At 43.2% G+C, this 19,030-nt stretch overlaps 1 protein-coding gene across 2 annotated transcripts; it reads right to left on the reverse strand.

The window, feature by feature from the left end:
- Positions 1-211: 211 nt before the first annotated feature.
- Positions 212-15,312, reverse strand: mgll (monoglyceride lipase). Of its 2 annotated transcripts, XM_064956837.1 has the most exons (8): positions 15,159-15,312; positions 13,890-14,034; positions 10,990-11,096; positions 9,112-9,248; positions 3,995-4,105; positions 3,634-3,723; positions 2,723-2,938; positions 212-1,419 (listed from the first exon to the last, which is right to left on the reverse strand). In XM_064956837.1, exons 2-8 carry the CDS (start codon positions 14,012-14,014, stop codon positions 1,297-1,299), a joined length of 909 nt encoding a protein of 302 aa, XP_064812909.1. In that variant the 5' UTR covers positions 14,015-14,034; positions 15,159-15,312; the 3' UTR covers positions 212-1,296. The 2 variants fall into 2 exon arrangements, with proteins under 2 accessions (XP_064812909.1, XP_064812908.1); XM_064956836.1 differs by lacking the exon at positions 15,159-15,312 and having other exon boundaries at positions 13,890-14,251.
- Between the last annotated feature and the right edge of the window lie 3,718 nt (positions 15,313-19,030).

Consider the following 19,030-nt stretch of genomic DNA (forward strand, 5'->3'; position numbering starts at 1 on the left):
ATTGGAACCAGTTCCTTGCTTGACCGCTAGGTTTTATGGCTATTATGACTCATACTGTGGTATTCTATATGGCCAACTAAGGAAATTGTATTTCTGGGCCGGGTATCAGTTAAACTGCAGTACCAAAGCAAACTGCAGTCAAAACCGTGCTTCTATACAGAAACCCTGGCCCCTTGGTTGAGTTACTAACAATGGTCTATTGACAAATGTCTAGTCAATTGAATTTCACTTTATTAAATGCTCAATGCATCAGACAATTAGATTCACCAGTCTGCCCCTTACAAAACAACTTCCACCATTTAAAAAGAGGAATATCGGTAACATGGATATTTCACATAATACATACACATTAAAATCTGTATTAGTCGTTAGCAATCCAAAATATGGAGAAACACAGATAAATGGTGAGGTTATAGGTGATGAATTGAGGCCGTCATCTTTTTCAATATAAGAACTGCAGCGAAGTGACGCCTTTGTCTGTACACAGCATGTACTGTATAATGATTCACAGCATGTACTGTATAATGATTCACAGCATGCCTCACCTTACTGTGGTGCTCTAATGGATTCAGCCTTTTTTTCCCATAGGGTTTTTCCTGAGGTGTTGCCATAGTAACGGGCAACTTCTCCATCTTGGGTTGCAGCCACCTATACCCTGCAGTTCTGATAGATGACCACTAGTGGCAGCAATCTGGGGAGCTGGGTGTTCAAACAAGTCCAAAATGTTTGACTCTATGAACAAAGGATCTGAGATACGGTGGGGATAACAAAGGCCAGTTGTCTCCATGGCAACACACAAAAGGGAACACCTCAGCCTGGGCAAATTCAATATGTTTCTGTTGGCCTATTGAACACTGTGATTACAAAGGAGGAAAAAAATCCCTCTGTGAATTGCGCCTGGCCTAGCTCTCAGCATTGTTCTCTTTGAACTCAGTACAAGGAGACATGGCTGATATATGTACTATGAACTGCTGCCTGGCAGCTGGGGCACAACTGTTGTCCCTAATGAAGAGCCTAGAAAATCAGGACTTACATTGGCCATGGGGGTCAAAGGTCACTGACAAGTTGACCTTAAGGAAACCTCCTGTGGGCCTCCTGACCTGTCACCCCCCACCTCTCCCCAGAGGACCAAGAGGTTTTAAGTCTGACTGACGTGCACAGGGCTGGGGTAAGGTGCAGTTAACTACATTTGTACTGAAAATGATCGCTACTGGTCGGCTAGCAGTAGAGTATATGCTGTCAGTACAAATGTATTTAGGTCATACAGTGGGTTGGGGGGTGAAGAGGAGGAGGGGACTAGGAGCCCTGAGAAGGAGACCCAGCGAGACGCTCAGAGATCCAGCCAGTGACGTCCTTCAGCACCGCTGCCGCCGTCTCTGGGAGTTCATGGTGCAGGGCGTGGTATGCTCCGTCGTACACCTGACGGAGACAGCACACACACCGGGGTTTCCATTAGGGAAATGTGGAGCAGGAAATTTACCGGACATTTGAGAAACTTTCCGGACCCATATGCATTTGGTGCATAATCGGGTTAAGGCGTCAGAATGACAAAACATGCAAGTGAGGATGCAACGACGTGTGGTCCTTCATTTTTTTCGAAACCCCAATTTCTTCACATAAGCGCAGCAATGCGCACAAGACCGTAGGCAAATGTTTGTTCTATAATGCAATTAGCGGAAAACAGTTTTCAAAAGGGCACTGCACATATGAGCGGTTCCATGTGACGAAGATTAAAATATCCGTTAGAAATGTAGAAAGAGAGATATAATAGGCTACTTTGAAGCAAGGTAAGACATGGGGCGGCAGAGTAGTCTAGTGGTTAGTGCGTTGGACTAGTAACCGGAAGGTTGCAAGTTCAAACCCCCGAGCTGACAAGGTACAAATCTGTCGTTCTGCCCCTGAACAGGCAGTTAACCCACCGTTCCCCGGTAGGCCGTCATTGAAAATAAGAATTTGTTCTTAACTGACTTGCCTAGTTAAAAAATAAAATAAACATCTCAATATGTATTAAAAGGTTTCAAAAAATGTAAGTATGTTTTCAAAATGCATATTGCCTTCAGCTCATTGCAAAGTGGTGTGTGACGTGCTGATGAAGCCTGCCTTCTGTTAAGGTTTTCAAAACCGCAAACAAACAAATGAAACCTGACAAACGATTAGCTCACCCCTCATTCGCTCTTTATCTGTTACACCACCTCTCTCTGTCCCCCATCCCTCACTCTGTTCCCCCCGCTCTCTCTCTGTCCCCCATCACTCACTTACTTTGTCTGTCTCTCTCGCTCTCTCTCTCTGTCTGTCTGTCCCCCATCACTCACTTTGTTTGTTTGTGTTTGTGTGTGTGTTTGTCTCTCTCTCTGGCCCCATCACTCACTCACTTACTTTGTTTGTCTCTCTCTCTCTCTCTCAATATACTGGCTTGTATATATCAGTTTGTATGACTTAGTGTCTGACAAATTCACAGCTGTTGAGATATGTCTGGTTTTGGCCTGTCTGCAGTGCTAAGAATGTGCAAAGTTGTAATCAAATCAAAGGGTGGCTACTTTGTTCAACAAACCAAAATATATTTCAGATCCTTCACTTTTCTTTGGTTACTACATGAATCCATATGTGTTATAGTTGATGTCTTCACTATTATTCTACAATGTAGAAAAATAAAGAGAAACCCTTGAATGAGTAGGTGTGTGCACACTTGACTGGTACTGTATGTCTCTGGTGCTGGTCCCACCTTAATCTTCTTGTCCGTGCTCTGGGCCAAGTCAAACATCATCTGGGACCCTCTAATGTCACACAGCTTGTCGTCGTCACCATGGAGAAGCAGGAAGGGCCAGGTGATGGCAGGGACCTCTCTCTCGATCCGCGCCACCGCGCCCATCAGCTGCATGCCAAATGACACACGCAGCCCACCGTGATAGTTCAGCTCGTCATTGTCATACGCCTCAACCTGCAGGGTAAAGGAAGGGACCGTTGAGTGACCACTGAGCATGTTTGATTTCCTTTAGACGTTCACTGATAGCCAAGTACCCTGTGGGATACTTTCTCAATATTGACACATGATGCAAATACTACTCTACAAGATCTGGCCTGAATACATTGTGTCCAGTATATAACACTCACTGCTGTAGTTTATCTCAGGCCATATCCTGGTGCTTTGAAAAATAAAAAAAAATGGAGAACACTCATTACCTATTTTCTGTCTAGAAGCTTATCACAACAAAGGCAGGTGCAGGTCTGGTGTCAAGTGCATTTCCTCAACATAACAGGTTGTGAAAGGAGAGAAGGGTGAGAGCCCGATACCCATTGTTGTCTGTTGCTTCCCTTGTTTAAGGGTAACTTTGGGTGTAAACAGAGAACTGGACGACGTGACAAATCCCTAGGCCTGGATCTCAGTCAAGACTCTATTGTGGAGCAGCTTTTGAAACGGCAAAACATACACAACACACAAACCCAGACATATGGGCTCCTATCCAGCCTTATCTCCAACTCTCTTTCTTCATTCAATCACGTTGTCCTTTGTGACTAAATAAACTCTTTAACTCTAACTTCTACATCCTAAGCATCTGCTTCATGTATTTGCACACGGATGTATGTACACACAAGCAAGCATGCACACACACACACTCCATAGATCAGTCTCACCTGTTTTTGGTCCCGTGAAACCCATTTAGACTCAATAGAGCCCAGAGAGAGACTAGGCACCATGTGATTTAGGACTTTAGCCAGGAACACCTGTAGACAACAAATAAGGAAATCCCCAGTGATTACAAAGGAATGTAGGGAACTAATACAGCTCTGGTCAGTGGTTAAGTAGTTGTAAAAACAAACGGTATGGTACTGAGTTGTGTGGATCTGTAGACATTGGTGATCCGCTAAATGAGAATGGACTGGGTGCAGGTGAAACCATAGAACTAGATATCCCAGAACGGAAATCCTTGTTCAAGTTATTGGGAGGATGGTGGGTGAGCAGCAAGTAAAGCATATTTGTATGGGTGAAACCCACCTTGAAGGGTGTGGCAGATTCTGGGTTCATCTTGACCATAGGAGCAATCAGAGCCACACCGGCAAAGTCATTAGGTCGTTCACATGCCGTCAGAATGGAAATGGCTCCACCCTGAATGAAAGGGGAAAAGGAAGAGAAGTTATGACATCTTCTGTGATTTAAATCAAATAAGCGAGGGTAAACTAATTAGGAGATGCACAACCGCTTTCTACAATTAATTAATTTGGCACAGATAATTCTTGATGTTTTTCTGGGAGACCAATCTGTTTGAACAGTGTGTCTGCCCAGACATTTGAATATTCATGAGTGGGGGCCTCTATCGAGTGAGCCTCTAAATAGATCACATATATAGCACGAACATAGCTAGATCTATTTAGTAATAACCATACAATTTAGCTCAGTTGGTAGAGCATGGCACTTGTAATGCTGGGTAGTGGGTTTGATTCCTGGGACCACCCAGAGGTAAAAAGTATACACTCATGACCAAGTTGCTTTGGATAAAAGCATCTGCTAAATGGCATATTCGAAAGTATTCAGACCCCTTCCCTTTTTCCACATTTTGTTACGTTACAGCCTTATTCTAAAATGGATTCAATAAAAACAATGTCCTCTATCTACACACAATACCCTATAATGACAAAGCGAAAACAGGTTTTAGACAAATTTCAAATGAGTTAAAAATAATATAAAGAAATACTTTATTTACATAAGTATTCAGACTCCTTTCTATGAGACTCGAAATTGAGCTCAGGTACATCCTGTTAATAAATAGCCCATAGTAGCAAGTAATTACAATTTAGCTAAATTAACACCGGAGTGATAGATGTGCAGATGATGTGCAAATAGAAATAATGGTGTGCAAAAGAGAATAAAGATAAATAAAAACAATATGGGGATGAGGTAGGTAGATTGGATGGGCTATTTACAGATGGGCTATGTACAGCTGCAGCGATCGGTTAGCTGCTCAGATAGCTGATGTTTAAAGTTAGTGAGGGAAATAAATATAAGTCTCCAGCTTCAGCGATTTTTGCAATTCGTTCCAGTCAGTCATTGGCAGCAGAGAACTGGAAGGAAAGGCAGCCAAAGGGGGTGTTGGCTTTGTGGATGACCAGTGAGATATACCTGCTGGAGCGCATGCTACGGGTGGGTGTTGTTATCGTGACCATTGAGCTGAGATAAGGTGAAGCTTTACCTAGCAAAGACTTATAGATGACAGGTTGATAGAATTGTCCGAAGAGCTCAGAGACAGGATTGTGTCGAGGAACAGATCTGGGGAAAGGTACCAAAACATTTCTGCAGCATAGAAGGTTCCCAAGAACAGAGTGGCCTCCATCATTCTTAAATGGAAGAAGTTTGGAACCACCAAGACTCTTCTTAGAGCTGGCCGCCTGGCCAAACTGAGCAATCGGGGGAAGAAGGGCCTTGGTCAGGGAAGTGACCATGAACCGGATGGATGGTCACTCTGACAGAGCTCCTCTGTGGAGATGGGAGAAACTTCCAGAAGGACAACCATCTCTGCAGCCCTCCACCAATCAGGCCTTTATGGCCAGACGGAAGCCACTCCTCAGTAAAAGGCACATGACAACCCGCTTGGAGTTTGACAAAAGGCACCTAAAGGACTCTCAGACCATGAGAAACAGGTCCGGTCTGATGAAACCAAGATTGAACTCTTTGGCCTGATTGCCAAGTGTCACGTCTGGAGGAAACTTGGCACCATCCCTACAGTGAAGCATGGTGGTGGCAGCGTCATGCTGTGGGGATGTTTTTCAGCTGCAGGGGCTGGGAGACTGGTCAGGATCGAGGAAAAGATGAACAGAGCAAAGTACAGAGAGGTCCTTGATGAAAACCTGCTCCAGGAGCACTCAGGACCTCAGACTGGGGAGAAGGTTCACCTTCCAACAGGACAACAACCCTAAGCACACAGCTAAGACAACGCAGGAGTGGCTTCGGGGCAAGTTTATGAATGTCCTTGAGTGGCCCAGCCAGAGCCCGGACTTGAATACAACCGAACATCTCTGGGGAGACCTGTCTTAAAAATAGAAAAGAGCTCCCTATCAAACCTGACAGAGCTTGAGAGGATCTGCAGAGAAGAATGGCAGAAACTCTCCAAATACAGGTGTGCCAAGCTTGTAGTGACATACTCAAGAAGACTCAAGGCTGCAATCGCTGCCAAAGGTGCTTCAACAAAGTACTGAGTAAAGGGTCTGAATACTTATGACAATGTGATATCAGTTTTTCTTTAATGAAGAATTTGCTGAAAATTATAAAAACCTGTTTCATGGAAACTAGTTAATCTATAGTGATTTAATTATAATGTCAACGCTAGCTACAGTGGTTAGCTAGCTTGGAGGAAGTATTTAGTGTTGTGTGCATTGCGTCTGTGCACTTAGCTAGCTACCACCTATAGCCTACACTGCATATGAAGTGTTACTGGCTCATCTGTGGATGTATAGAGAAAATGCCCAATTCTTTCCTTTTTTGTTGGCTCCCCCGCGTGGGGGTTTGCGTTCTCTGATTGTCTCAAAGTCAATTTGTTGGCCACTGACGAGCATTGCGATCAAGTAGAATCGGTAGGTTTGTCGCAACTCGGTCATAACGCTGCAAGTACCGCTTTTGTTCTAGCAAGAGAAGGAACGACATCCCACTGTGATAAGTACCTATCGGCAAGGAGATTCCCTGTGTGTTTCATGCTATAGAGACAGAGAGAGAGAGAGACAGAGACAGAGACGACACAGAGACAGAGACAGAGACAGAGACAGACACAGACACAGAGACAGACAGAGACAGAGAGACAGAGAGACAGAGACAGAGAGAGACAGAGAGAGAGACAGAGAGAGAGACAGAGAGAGAGACAGAGAGAGAGACAGAGAGAGAGACAGAGACAGAGACAGAGAGAGAGACAGAGAGAGAGAGAGACAGAGAGAGAGACAGAGAGAGAGAGAGAGACAGAGAGAGAGACAGAGAGAGAGACAGAGAGAGAGAGAGACAGAGAGAGAGACAGAGAGAGAGAGAGAGAGAGAGAGAGAGAGAGACAGACAGAGAGAGAGACAGAGAGAGAGACAGAGAGAGAGACAGAGAGAGAGACAGAGAGAGAGAGAGACAGAGAGAGAGACAGAGAGAGAGACAGAGAGAGAGACAGAGAGAGAGAGAGGCCTTTGGGGATTAAGCAGGAAGGGTGAGCGAGAAACAGAGAGGCTCTTTAAGGAACTGATGAGAGAGGCCTCCACTAGAAATACACACACTAATCCCAGACTGCAATGAGGGGAGAAAATACGTGCATAGTGTTGCGTCCCCTGACACTATGAATACTTGGATTGTGGTTATGTAAGGCCCTAACATACTGACATTACATAAAGGCCTGGTTCTGACGAAGTTGGAAATGGAAGAGGGACAGATCTACAGAACCAGAGTGGGAGATGGGGAAGGAGGGTGGAATGAGTTAGGTGGTCAGTAAGTACAGAAAAAGAGGAGGAGAAGGAGGGATGGGGGGAAAAAATTGGTCAGTAAGGAGCAAGGGTCTGTATAGCTCACTAACCAGGACAGCAGTGAAAGATCAGTAGGAGAGTGGGCAGTGTAGCAAGGTTTAAGCTTGGATAAGAGGATCTGTATTTGAGGGCAGTGAGGGTCACTGGTCAATTCATTAGTGATCAGTGCATGCACTGCAGTAAAGGATGCTTTGGGACTATGTGTATCTGGATTAAGATTCTCCTCTGTAATCTTAAACATGACATTTGTGTTGACTGAGACCACAGGCTTCAGGTCTTTAAAAAAACTTCTTAGGGATAGGAGTCCTGCTAGCGGAACAACTTTCGTGGAAACTGGCGAGCGAGCAATTCAAATAAATTATCAGAAATATTATGGATTTTAAACATTTATGTAAATATAGGTGTCCTATATCGGCTGAAAGCTTAAATTCTTGTTAATCTAACTCCACTGTCTGATTCACAGTAGCTATTACAGTGAAAACATGCTATGCTATTGATTGAGGATGGCCCCCCACGTCAAAATATTTTTCCACCGGCACGTTTTATACATTCACAAATAACGATGAAATATTCACTTATTTTTGAAAATCTTCCTCTGATTTGTCAAGTTGACTGAGACCACAGGCTTCAGGGCTTTAATGCCAATAGTGGTGGTGGTGGAATTTGCCTGACACAACAAGTGCACAATTTGACGCTGCTCGTACATTACAGTCGCAAGGCATCAGACATGGGTTCTAAGCATTGCTTTTTCATATTCATTTGGGGCTGGTATCCCAGACACAGATTAAGCCTAGTCCTGGACTAAAAATGACTTTAAATGGAGCTTCTCCATTGAGCATACCTTTTAGTCCTAGACTAAGCATGATCTGTGTCCGGGAAGCCAGCCCACATGCCTGTAAAATGCCAAGCCTTACCTCACTCCACAGGCTTTTCCATCACAATAACTTCCCATTAAAACATCCTGTTTAAATGTTTACATTCAGACGTTCTAAACATTTACTCTACTAAAATGGCCTACATTCCAGGCATAGTGAAACAAAGTACTCTAATTATAACAGCAGGTCAAACCCAGGGGAAGGCTGTCTATATGTGCATGGCTGGTGGTACATGAGGGAATCTAAAAGATTGCTATAACAATGAGGATCTTGACCAATAGGCTACAGGTAGTTTCCATTGTTCGTGGGCTTTACGTCACAGAAGCAGAGTTCAGTCATAGAACAGCAGAACAAGCAAACATAGACAGGAAAGAGCAACACGGAAGGGAAACGAGGCCTCTAATGCTAAATACAGTAAATCCTTTTGAAAGCCTGACTTGGCACTATTGGTTCTTACAAAGCTAGACTTTCAAAGGACACCATCTCCCAAGAGTATGTAGAATAAATGATGTCATACACATCAGCTGTGATGTCAGAGCATCTGTGGTCATTTGAGTCACACTGAGTGTAGGGGGTGTTGAATGCAGGCCTTGTCTAATGTTTGTGCGATGGATATAGCCTTAAGGTAACCCTGGCCCTATGACCTCTGAGAAAACAGTTTGTCCTGTATTGTACTGAGAGGTAAACATACCATAGCCCCTGGCAGTAATACAGTCTCAATGTTTGGTCAGGGAGGAGACTAAAGAGGGTACCGCACCATAGAATGTCCAATGATGAAGATTGGCAGGTCAGGGTGTCGTCCCTTCATCAGGTCAATGTGCTGGAGGGAGTCTCTGACAAACACCTGGAAGTCCTTAATATTCATCCTGTCTCCTTCACTCTGGCCATGGCCAACTGATAGAGGGAGAGAGACACGAGATGAGACGAGAGAAACTACTGAGTTACAGAGACAAGAGGGGAATAAATTGCCCACTCTCCCTCTCATTACTCTCTGTGCAGAAAAGAGGGAGAGCGAACACTTTGCTCTGAGCATGCCAATGAAGCCAGTGTTTCCCCTATATGCATTCAGCAGCGGCACACCACTGCTGCTAAATAGTGGCTACCATAATACACACACACAAAGTTTGGACACAGCTACTCATTCAAGGGTTTTTCTTTATTTTTACTATTATCTACATTGTAGAATAATAGTGACGACATCAAAACTATGAAATAACACACATGGAATCATGTAGTGAACAAAAAAGTGTAAACAAATCTAAATATATTTTAGATTCCTCAAAGTAGCCACCCTTTGCACAGCTTTGCATACTCTTGGAATTCTCTCAACCAGCTTCACCTAGAATGCTTTTCCAAGAGTCTTGAAGGAGTTCCCACATGTGCTGAGCATTTGTTGGCTGCTTTTCCTTAACCCCAAACCAGATGTGATGGCATATTGCTGCAGAATGCTGTGGGAGCCATGCTGGTTAAGTGTGCATTGAATTAAAAAAAAAAAAAAAAACACAGTGTCACCAGCAAAACATCCCCACACCATCACACCTCCTCCTCCATGCTTTACGGTGGGAACCACACATGCAGAGATCATCTGTTCACCTACTCTGTGTCTCATAAAGACACGGCGGTTAGAACCAAAAATCTCAAATTTGGACTCATCAGACCAAAGGACAGATTTCCACCGGTCTAATGTCCATTGCTCGTGTTTCTTGGCCCAAGCAGGTCTCTTCTTCTTAGTGGTGTCCTTAGTAGTGTTGTTTTTGCAACAACTCAACCATGAAGGCCTGATTCAAGCAGTCTCCTCTGAACAGTTGATGTTGAGATGTGTCTCTGTGTAGCATTTATTTGGCTTCAATCTGAGGTGCAGTTAACTCTAATGAACTTATCCTCTGCAGCAAATGTTACTCTAGGTCTTCCTTTCCTGTGGAGGTCCTCATGAGAGCCAGTTTCATCATAGTGCTTGATGGTTTTGCGACTGCACTTGAAAAAACTTTCAAAGGTCTTGACATTTTCCAGATTGACTTCATGTCTTAATTAATGATGGACTATCGTTTCTCTTTGCTTATTTGAGCTGTTCTTGCCATAATATGGAGTTGGTCTTTTACCAAATAAGGCTACCTTGTCACAACACAACTGACTGGTTAAAACGCATTAAGAAGGAAAGAAATTCCACAAATTAACAGTGCCGGAAATAGCAGTGAAGGGTGTGTGTGTCTGTCCTTGCTCGTCTGTGTCAAACATCCCTGTTAACTGAAATGCATTCCAGGTGACTACCTCATGAAACTGGTTGAGAAAATGCAGAGTGTGCAAAGCTGTCATCAAGGCAAAGGACAGCTACTTTGAAGAATCTCAAATATAAAATATATTTTGATTGTTTAACACTTTTTTGGTTAATACATGATTCCCTATGTATAATTTCATTAGTTTTGATGTTTTCACTATTATTCTACAATGTAGAAAATAATAAAAATAAAGAAAAACCCTTGAATGAGTAGGTGTGTCCAAACTTTTGACTGGTACTGTATATATATATATATATATATATATATATATATATTTTTTTTTATTTTAAATGGGGGATAGTAATGGGGGATGGTACCCCTGTGGCTCTGTAAAAGGTGCTGCAGGGTGTTTAACTCACCATGGTCGTGTGCAAAGACAAGCAGAGACTGTTCCTTCAGGGTCTGGCCGATCTCATCATAAGGCCCACAATGCTCCCCTGCCCCATGGGCCACGAACACCAGAGCCCTGCAAGAAATGGTGAAGGAGAAGTCAGTCACATTACATGCATATGGGCACATGGACACACATTAACAACACAAAAACAACATCCTTGTGATCACCATCAAGGGTTTCATCAGAATTAAACATCTCACATCCTCCAGCGATAGCAGCTATCAGAACCACGCCACACCCTTGTTTGCCCACAGAGCAGCAGAGTTAAGTGGAAACAGACAGTGGACTAATCTCCAAAAACAGACATAGCCAACAGAAAGAGCAGGGAGCCAACCCAGCTTGCCAATGCTGCTTTAGTTCCTGCTTATAACCAGTTTGCAAAACTGAGTGAAGCTTTCAGTCAATGGCAATTAGCCTGAATATGCTCAGAGAAGGAGATGTGAAAGGAAGAGTGAGAGTGGCTGTTCATTAAACTTCATTAGTATCTCTGTTCCAGTTTCTCTCCTTCATTCTTATTTGAGGGCCTCCGGCTGGCTAGAGCTTCACATGTACTTGTTGGCTAAGAAGGAGTTTCTCAAAGCGTGCCTTTGTGTGAACATAATGTTCCCAACACACATGGGACAGTAGGACTTCTATAGAGCTCATCTCAGTATATTCAGTGTCTTGAGAATGGTAGTAGGGAGTCAAAATTCTGTCCCTCCCTCAATCTCTCCAAGGAATTTGAAACCCACTTGTCTCCCAGAATGTGGCTTTGAACCAGGCTTATCAAATGCTGCCTCTAGCCTGAAAGAACATCAAGTTTTCCCGAAGCATGAAACAAGCCAAGACGATAATCCTCTTTATGAGATGAGTTCAGTCTGCATAGCACATGGACTGATATCCACCATGAATAGATTCATTCACTCAAACACAATAAGACTGGTCAATCTCTATGGCATATCAAGCTGCACGTGTGTAGTCGAGGTAGGGAGAGGTTGTAAATGGGCCAGGGCCTGAACACTGGCATCTTAATCAGATCAAGGGACTAAACTGCTCAACCCTCCTGGGCCATAAACCTGACTGCAGACTGTGTAAGACACGGCTGGGGACACCACAGTGAATACAGCTACAACCAGAACAGCCAAATGAGCACGTCTTGGTAGGTGTGTGTCAGTGAGTAGTGAGAGAGACTAAAAGCAGTAAGACAAACATTCAGGTCAGCCTTCTTTGGTAAGGAATTATAGTAATAATAGCAAACCAACAAAAATTCAGAGAAGTGAGGACATTTTGCCGGTCCTCACTTGTAAAAAGGCTATTTTAGGCTTAGGGGTTAGGGTTACTATTAGGGATATTGGTTAGGTTAGGGAGTTAGGGTTAATGTTGGGGTAAGGTTTAGCAGTATTTCTCAAGTAAAAAAATGCATGAAAACGAGTCGTCTATCTTTGAATGACAACAAACACTTCACTGAAGAATCTCTACTGTTGACCATTGACCGACAAAAGAGGCGTAGCCTTCGGCTCCGAACTTAAGCTTTTCGAGAAAACAAAATGTTGTGCACGAACAGCCCCCCCCCCCGAAAAAAAAAAACTTGCCAAAGACCAAAACCAACAAAAACTTCCCAGAATGTCTTAATATATGCACGGACTGTTCCGGATGGGAAACACACAGATGCCTTTGCACTCTATATGCCCAGTCAGTGATGCCATCAATGGACATGTACGGCAGAAATGGCATGCAGTTGATGTTACAACACATTTTTAAACAAGCATTTATTTTATTTGAATCCAACCTTTAAAACCTGAGGGGCTGGATCTCACAAGATCATAAAGGGGAGAATCCATAGCTTGTAGAGATTTACACCAAAATGGTCATTTTTATAAATGATGCCACCACATGAACAGAAAGCCCTAAAATATGTTTCTCTCTGATTTTCCCACCCCCATATGAGATGCCAAATACTAGCCTCCAGTCTAAAGAATAGCATGTGCTAAACAAACAGTGCTCTACTATAAACTGACCCACACTACTGTCAGTAGAAATTATTCAATTAGCAGTATTCTAGGGACCTGATGGTAACCATAGTAACAGCACGTCTGTAGTAAGACTGTGCTGCTGAGGAGGATGAATGGTTGCTGCAGTAACCGTTGCTAGACTGCAGTGCAGGCATGTAAATGGTTGTTGTTGTGTGAGATGTGGGTGTACTGTACTTACTGTACTGTGCCATTGGACTAGCCTGCACCCTGTCTTCACTGACTGTAATGTTGATTGAATTAGGTTCATACACTAGGAGGTACATTCTGTTGCCTGGCCTATATGACAGGAGCTGTGTGTGTGTGATCCGAAACAGATTCTCAATCCGCCCACAAACAAGGAACATGCTTACATGTTTATAGAGAAGTGAGACCACAAACACCCTGTCATAGCTAGCATGAGTCAGTTTTAGGCTACTGCAAGCGTGTGACACTAGCTTGATTACAGTCCAGACGTTGTGTGCCTCTGTTTCCAGGCCCAACTCTCTGTCTCTGATGTATTGGAGTCTGTTCCATTTTAAATGGTATTAGGGGACCCAGGACAGATGCATAATAACTTACTGTATTGAAAACATTATGTTGTATCTTATTTGAGTCTGACAGTCTCTAACAGGCTGGTGTAGCCTCAAAAAGATATTATCTCTGTGTAAAATGTTACTTTTTATTATAGGACACATAGGATACATAGCAGTTGACGTTCTATTAAATAATGAAGGCATTGTTAATCATTTCAAAAATACACGCACAACCTCCGGACATGGCAGGTGACGAAAACAATGTCCTTGTCTTCGATCATCCACGCTCTTTTATGGATTATACCTCGTTTTACACATCACATCACATTTCTTCCACTGACCTTGGGGGGCCATCTGGCTCCCAGTAGCGGCAGAACAAGTGCTGTCCGTCGGCGTTGACGATGTGCTGCAAATCGGCGTAGGGGACACCTTGCGGAGTCCGCCGCGGAGCTCCTGGTTCGGGCATGGAGGCGCCGAGGACCCACTCTGCAACATAAACACGGAGCACAGATATTAGGTCGGTGCTGTACAGGTAGGACAGACCGGCGAAAAACAAGCACGTGACCAAGACGTTCATTGTTCGCTATTTTTCATTAATTTGCTGGTGGTCAGCAGCAAGCGATTCCGCAGTTTAGAAATATTTTTTTTCAATTCAATACAAGCGATCTACGTCACGGAAGCGTAAGCCTATGTTCAACTCGCCTCTCCCTGGGCGACGATGGTCACGCTTCACCACAACCCCTCCCCTCCCCTCCCCTTCACGCTCAGCAGCTGACTTTTATGGCAAGTGCACATTAAATGGATAGCAATATAGTCTTATGTTTCAGTAACAATAGGAGTTCTTGACTTGGGCAGACGCTCACCTCAGCTAAGTACCAGCACCTCAAATGTTCTACTGTTTGAGCTCCTGTTCTTCTTATAGAATATTAACTCAAAAGTATTGTGGAGCTCCTGCACCTAAATATAAACAGTACCAGCACCCAAAATGAGTACCAGCACCTATTTCAGTCCAAGTCCAGCACTGACAATAGGCTACAGTGCAGTCAAGGTGACTGAATGTAGGCTACAGAATGAATGTCGTGCAAAAGAGGCAAGTTATCAAGTTGATGTAGGCTTGTGAAACCAAAAATATAAATGTTAACGAATGTGCGCCTGGGTCAATTAACTATTGATGATAGTGCTTCTGATAAGCTATAAATAGATCGGCCACAGTCTCAAGGGACATGAGGGGACACTGTCGACAACTCTACTAGTTTTGGCACTGTCGAAAGTGGGATCAAATAGCATACACAAGCGATACATATAGCCAGAAAATACTTTGATGTTATTTTTGATAGCCTGTGTCATATATGGATCCACAGTCCAATGTTTCAACATATCACATTTTGCTACTTATAACAATGTAGGCAAACGTGACATTTTTGTGATTTAAATGGCATACCTGTCACATTTGTTACATTATTATTAGTAGCAACATTGTATCTGTTGAATAAAATTCAATATTCATAGGTGGACAGTAAACTCTTGGCTGAGATAACAGCAAGAAATGGAAACAATGCTTGAGGTCTTGTTTTTATAATGATGATGACTGGCAAAAAAAGTTAACCAACCTTATGTCCTGAAAGGTCTGTCAAGTTTCTGCTTCCTCTCACAAGGCTATCTGTTTCTTTTCAGCTCTTTCGGGTGAAGTTGCGTGCCTGCTTGCTTGTAAGTAATGTGTGCGAGAGGAAACCCCAAATACACACACTGACTGAAACCCATTTCCAGCAGGCGAATGGAGCCTCACATACACATTTCTCTCTCTCTCTCTCTCTCTCTCTCTCTCTCTCTCTCTCTCTCTCTCTCTCTCTCTCTCTCTCTCTCTCTCTCTCTCTCTCTCTCTCTCTCTCTCTCTCTCTCTCTCTCTCTCTCTCTCTCTCTCTCTCTCTCTCTCTCTCTCTCTCTCTCTCTCTCTCTCTCTCTCTCTCTCTCTCTCTCTCTCTCTCTCTCTCTCTCTCTCTCTCTCTCTCTCTCTCTCTCTCTCTCTCTCTCTCTCTCTCTCTCTCTCTCTCTCTCTCTCTCTCTCTCTCTCTCTCTCTCTCTCTCTCTCTCTCTCTCTCTCTCTCTCTCTCTCTCTCTCTCTCTCTCTCTCTCTCTCTCTCTCTCTCTCTCTCTCTCTCTCTCTCTCTCTCTCTCTCTCAGAGAATAGGTGATGAAGCCCACCCGTTAGTTATTAAATGTTCATGTTCAAATACTGGATTTGGCCAGTTCCAATTATAGATTGTCATGGTTGTGCAACTGTGGATCATTAGATTTTCACCTTTTTTTCTATGAAAATCTAATGGTCACTCTCTTTCTCACACACACAGATACACACATGTGCACACAAACCCACACACATGTACACACAGAGAGAGTGCCCTTGAAGTAATAACACACACTGATGAAATGTATATAATTACATTCATTCCCCAATGAGCGGCGTTGTGGCACTAAGTGATGGTTGTATGGGGACTTTGTTAATGGCTCCATCACTTCCTAAGTGTCAAAGGAACTGAACCGAAAAGGAATGAAAGCATAAACAAAATATATACAAAATATAGTTCTCACACAAAAATCATCTAAATGGACTGTATTCTATATACGTCCAATGTTCCTGCAAAATGACTATCATGGCATTGTCTCTAATGCCATATCTAGGGTTTTCCTACTTGGTGTGTTGCTTAGGCACTATTCTAAGTTGATAACTATATGATAAGTTTACAGCTGTAAGGCACTAGTTTTGGGCAGTCTCCTGGGATGACCTATGGACTTCTGGGAAGAAAACTGGTGAGTGCTGTAGAGTCCAAGGCCTAGAAGTAAATGTTCAACTTTACTAAGGCTGATATTTTGCTTGGACCCTTAAGTGATCCTAGCATAAATCCTAGTTAGATGTTCCGTTGTGCATGTGTGTTTATGCTTACACAAGCGCGCATGTCAAGGGAAGGAAACCAAGTATCCTGGCAGATTACAACTTGTTCAGAATGAGTCTGACGTAGTCAGGTAATTTTCAGGTCAATGCCTGGAGGTCAGTCAGAATTGGTGTCAAGGGAGTCTGTCGTAGTTTTTACTACAAGTCATAGCTATGTTATCCACGGAGGAGCTAACCTCACGACGGAAGTAGTCTTTACGTATTGGACCAGTCGTAGGTGGTGTTAACACGCGTATTAGTGACGTGTGTTAACCATTGGAAGAGTGCACTGGAGATTCCCTTCCACGTGTTGCACTCTGAGTGACTCTTATGTCGCTATTGTCAAGGGTAATTTGATTGGTTAGGTCTCTAACCTTCTTACTGATTATAGCTAGACTGACTGTTGCTAGTATTGGTACTGGTGCTGAAATATTATACTACCGGAACACATGATTGGAGCGTTTTACTAGTTGTATTGTAGTTGAACCTACTCATGGCAAGGAATGATTATTGTTGCCATTTGTTTTGGAGGTGGACAAGTCCACTGGACTTCCTTTACGACCAGTGTGGTACACCTCAGGACTATCTTAGATGTGTTCTAAGATAATCCCCGTCTAGGGACGAGGATATCGGTCTGTGATATCGCAGTGTTTCACCAGTAGGAGTCATCGGGTCAGTTGCTGGACTGACGCCATTAGTGTCATTGTAAGCGGTGACAGTCCCCAACAAAGCGGAAGGTGTATCATCGGAGGGAAGTTGCTTATTTTTCACAGAGACAGCTGGCTCGAAATCATGAAAAGAATGGTCTATCAAGTTGGCTGATGGAATGTGTCGAGATATCGTAATATCTCCTTGGATCGGATTCTGCCCCAAGAGGTTTCTAAACATCTTTTTCCCAAGAGGTGCTTTCGACAGATACCCTTCGTGAATGACTGCTTTGCAGTTAGCGTTAGGGGGAGACAGTGTGGTCAGTGGAGAAGGCACGGTGGCCTGTGTCCATACCTGGTTGGTTTTCCAATCCATCAATGGGAGTAACCGATCCATCAAGTCTGCTCCAAGTAGCAGGGTTACAGTTTCGAGGCTGGTAACATACACAGGGTGAACGAGCGATATGTCCTTGAAGTATAGTTTCAGCATGACTCTCAATGTGAGAGACGCGGTACTCTGAGTGACCCCTCGAAGTGTAGTGTCGCATCGTTCCACTTTTAACCAACGTTTAGTTGGCTTCAAAGCCCTTTTGAGATCATCAAACAATGTTTGAGAGATGAGTGATATTGTCACACCCGAATCAATTAGTGCATGACAAGTTAAAGTAATGATGGACTGTCGTTTCTCTTTGCTTAATTGAGCTGTTCTTGCCATAATATGGAGTTGGTCTTTTACCAAATAGGGCTATCTTCTGTATACTACTGCCTTTTCACAACACAACTGATTGGCTCCAACGCATTAAGAAGTTAAGAAATTCCACAAATTAACTTTTAACAAGGCACACCTGTTAATTGAAATGCATTCCAGGTAACAACCTTATGAAGCTGGTTGAGAGAATGCCAAGAGTGTGCAAAGCTGTCATCAAGGCAAAGGGTGGCTCCTTTGAAAAATCTAAAATATATTTTGATTTGTTTACCACTTGTTTGGTTACTCCATGATTCCATATGTGTTATTTCATCATTTTGATGTCTTCATTGTTATTCTACAATAAAAATAAAGAAAACCCTAGAATGAATAGGTGTGTCCAAACTTTTGACTGGTATAGTTGATGTTTGGGGCCACCCTGCACACAACATCAGCAGTCCCAGACCGAGTTTGATGGTTTGAGAGGAAGATCTTGTGAAGTTAATGGCACTTCCTGTTTCAACACAGCCACCACCCTCGGCAGTTTCATAACATAGTCTCTGCACAATGCTTCAGAGAGGCTTAGGTCAGAGGCTGTGTATTCTAAACACCGCTTGACACTTTCAGAGAAGGCTTTTCATGATCTATCAGTATAACCTGCCTAATCACTGGTAAAACATTCCCTGACTGTACTGTGTGTTCCCTGACCAACTACCACAGACATGTACAATCTCCCTGTGGAGCTGTAGAATAGTCACGCTTGCAACTCAACATATCAAATCAACGTTTATTGGTTGCGTACACAGATGTGCGCATTTTAAAGTAGGTACAGCAAAATGCTTATGTTACTAGCTCCATCACTGCAGTATAATGTCTAGCAAATGCTATACAAATGCACAAATGATCTAAAACGAAATCAAGAAATGGCAGAATGAGTCCAATTAACAATCCAAGGAGACACGTATATTAGAGTGAGCAGTGTCAGAATCCACAGGAAAAATATAAATATGTGGTGTGTTTAGACAGTACAGTTGAAGTTGAAAGTTTACATACACTAAGGTTGGAGTCATTAAAACTCGTTTTTCAACCACTCCACAAATTTCTTGTTAACAAACTATAGTTTTGGCAAGTTGGTCAGGACATCTACTTTGTGCATGACACAAGTAATTTTTCCAACAATTGTTTACAGACAGATTATTTCACTTGTAATTCATTGTATCA

Source organism: Oncorhynchus masou, chromosome 33 (assembly GCF_036934945.1).
Source record: "Oncorhynchus masou masou isolate Uvic2021 chromosome 33, UVic_Omas_1.1, whole genome shotgun sequence".
NCBI classification, from domain to species: Eukaryota; Metazoa; Chordata; class Actinopteri; order Salmoniformes; family Salmonidae; genus Oncorhynchus; species Oncorhynchus masou.

Bases quoted from the DNA above. Each gene is read 5' to 3' on its own strand.
- mgll (XM_064956836.1), bottom strand. From the start codon at position 14,125: ATGAACGTCTTGGTCACGTGCTTGTTTTTCGCCGGTCTGTCCTACCTG. The intron at 4,106-9,111 runs GTGCGGTACCCT...CCTTTCATTCAG, and splicing joins TCATCATTGGACATTCTATG to GGTGGAGCCATTTCCATTCT. The intron at 2,939-3,633 runs GTGAGACTGATC...TTTACCCTGCAG, and splicing joins TTTCACGGGACCAAAAACAG to GTTGAGGCGTATGACAATGA.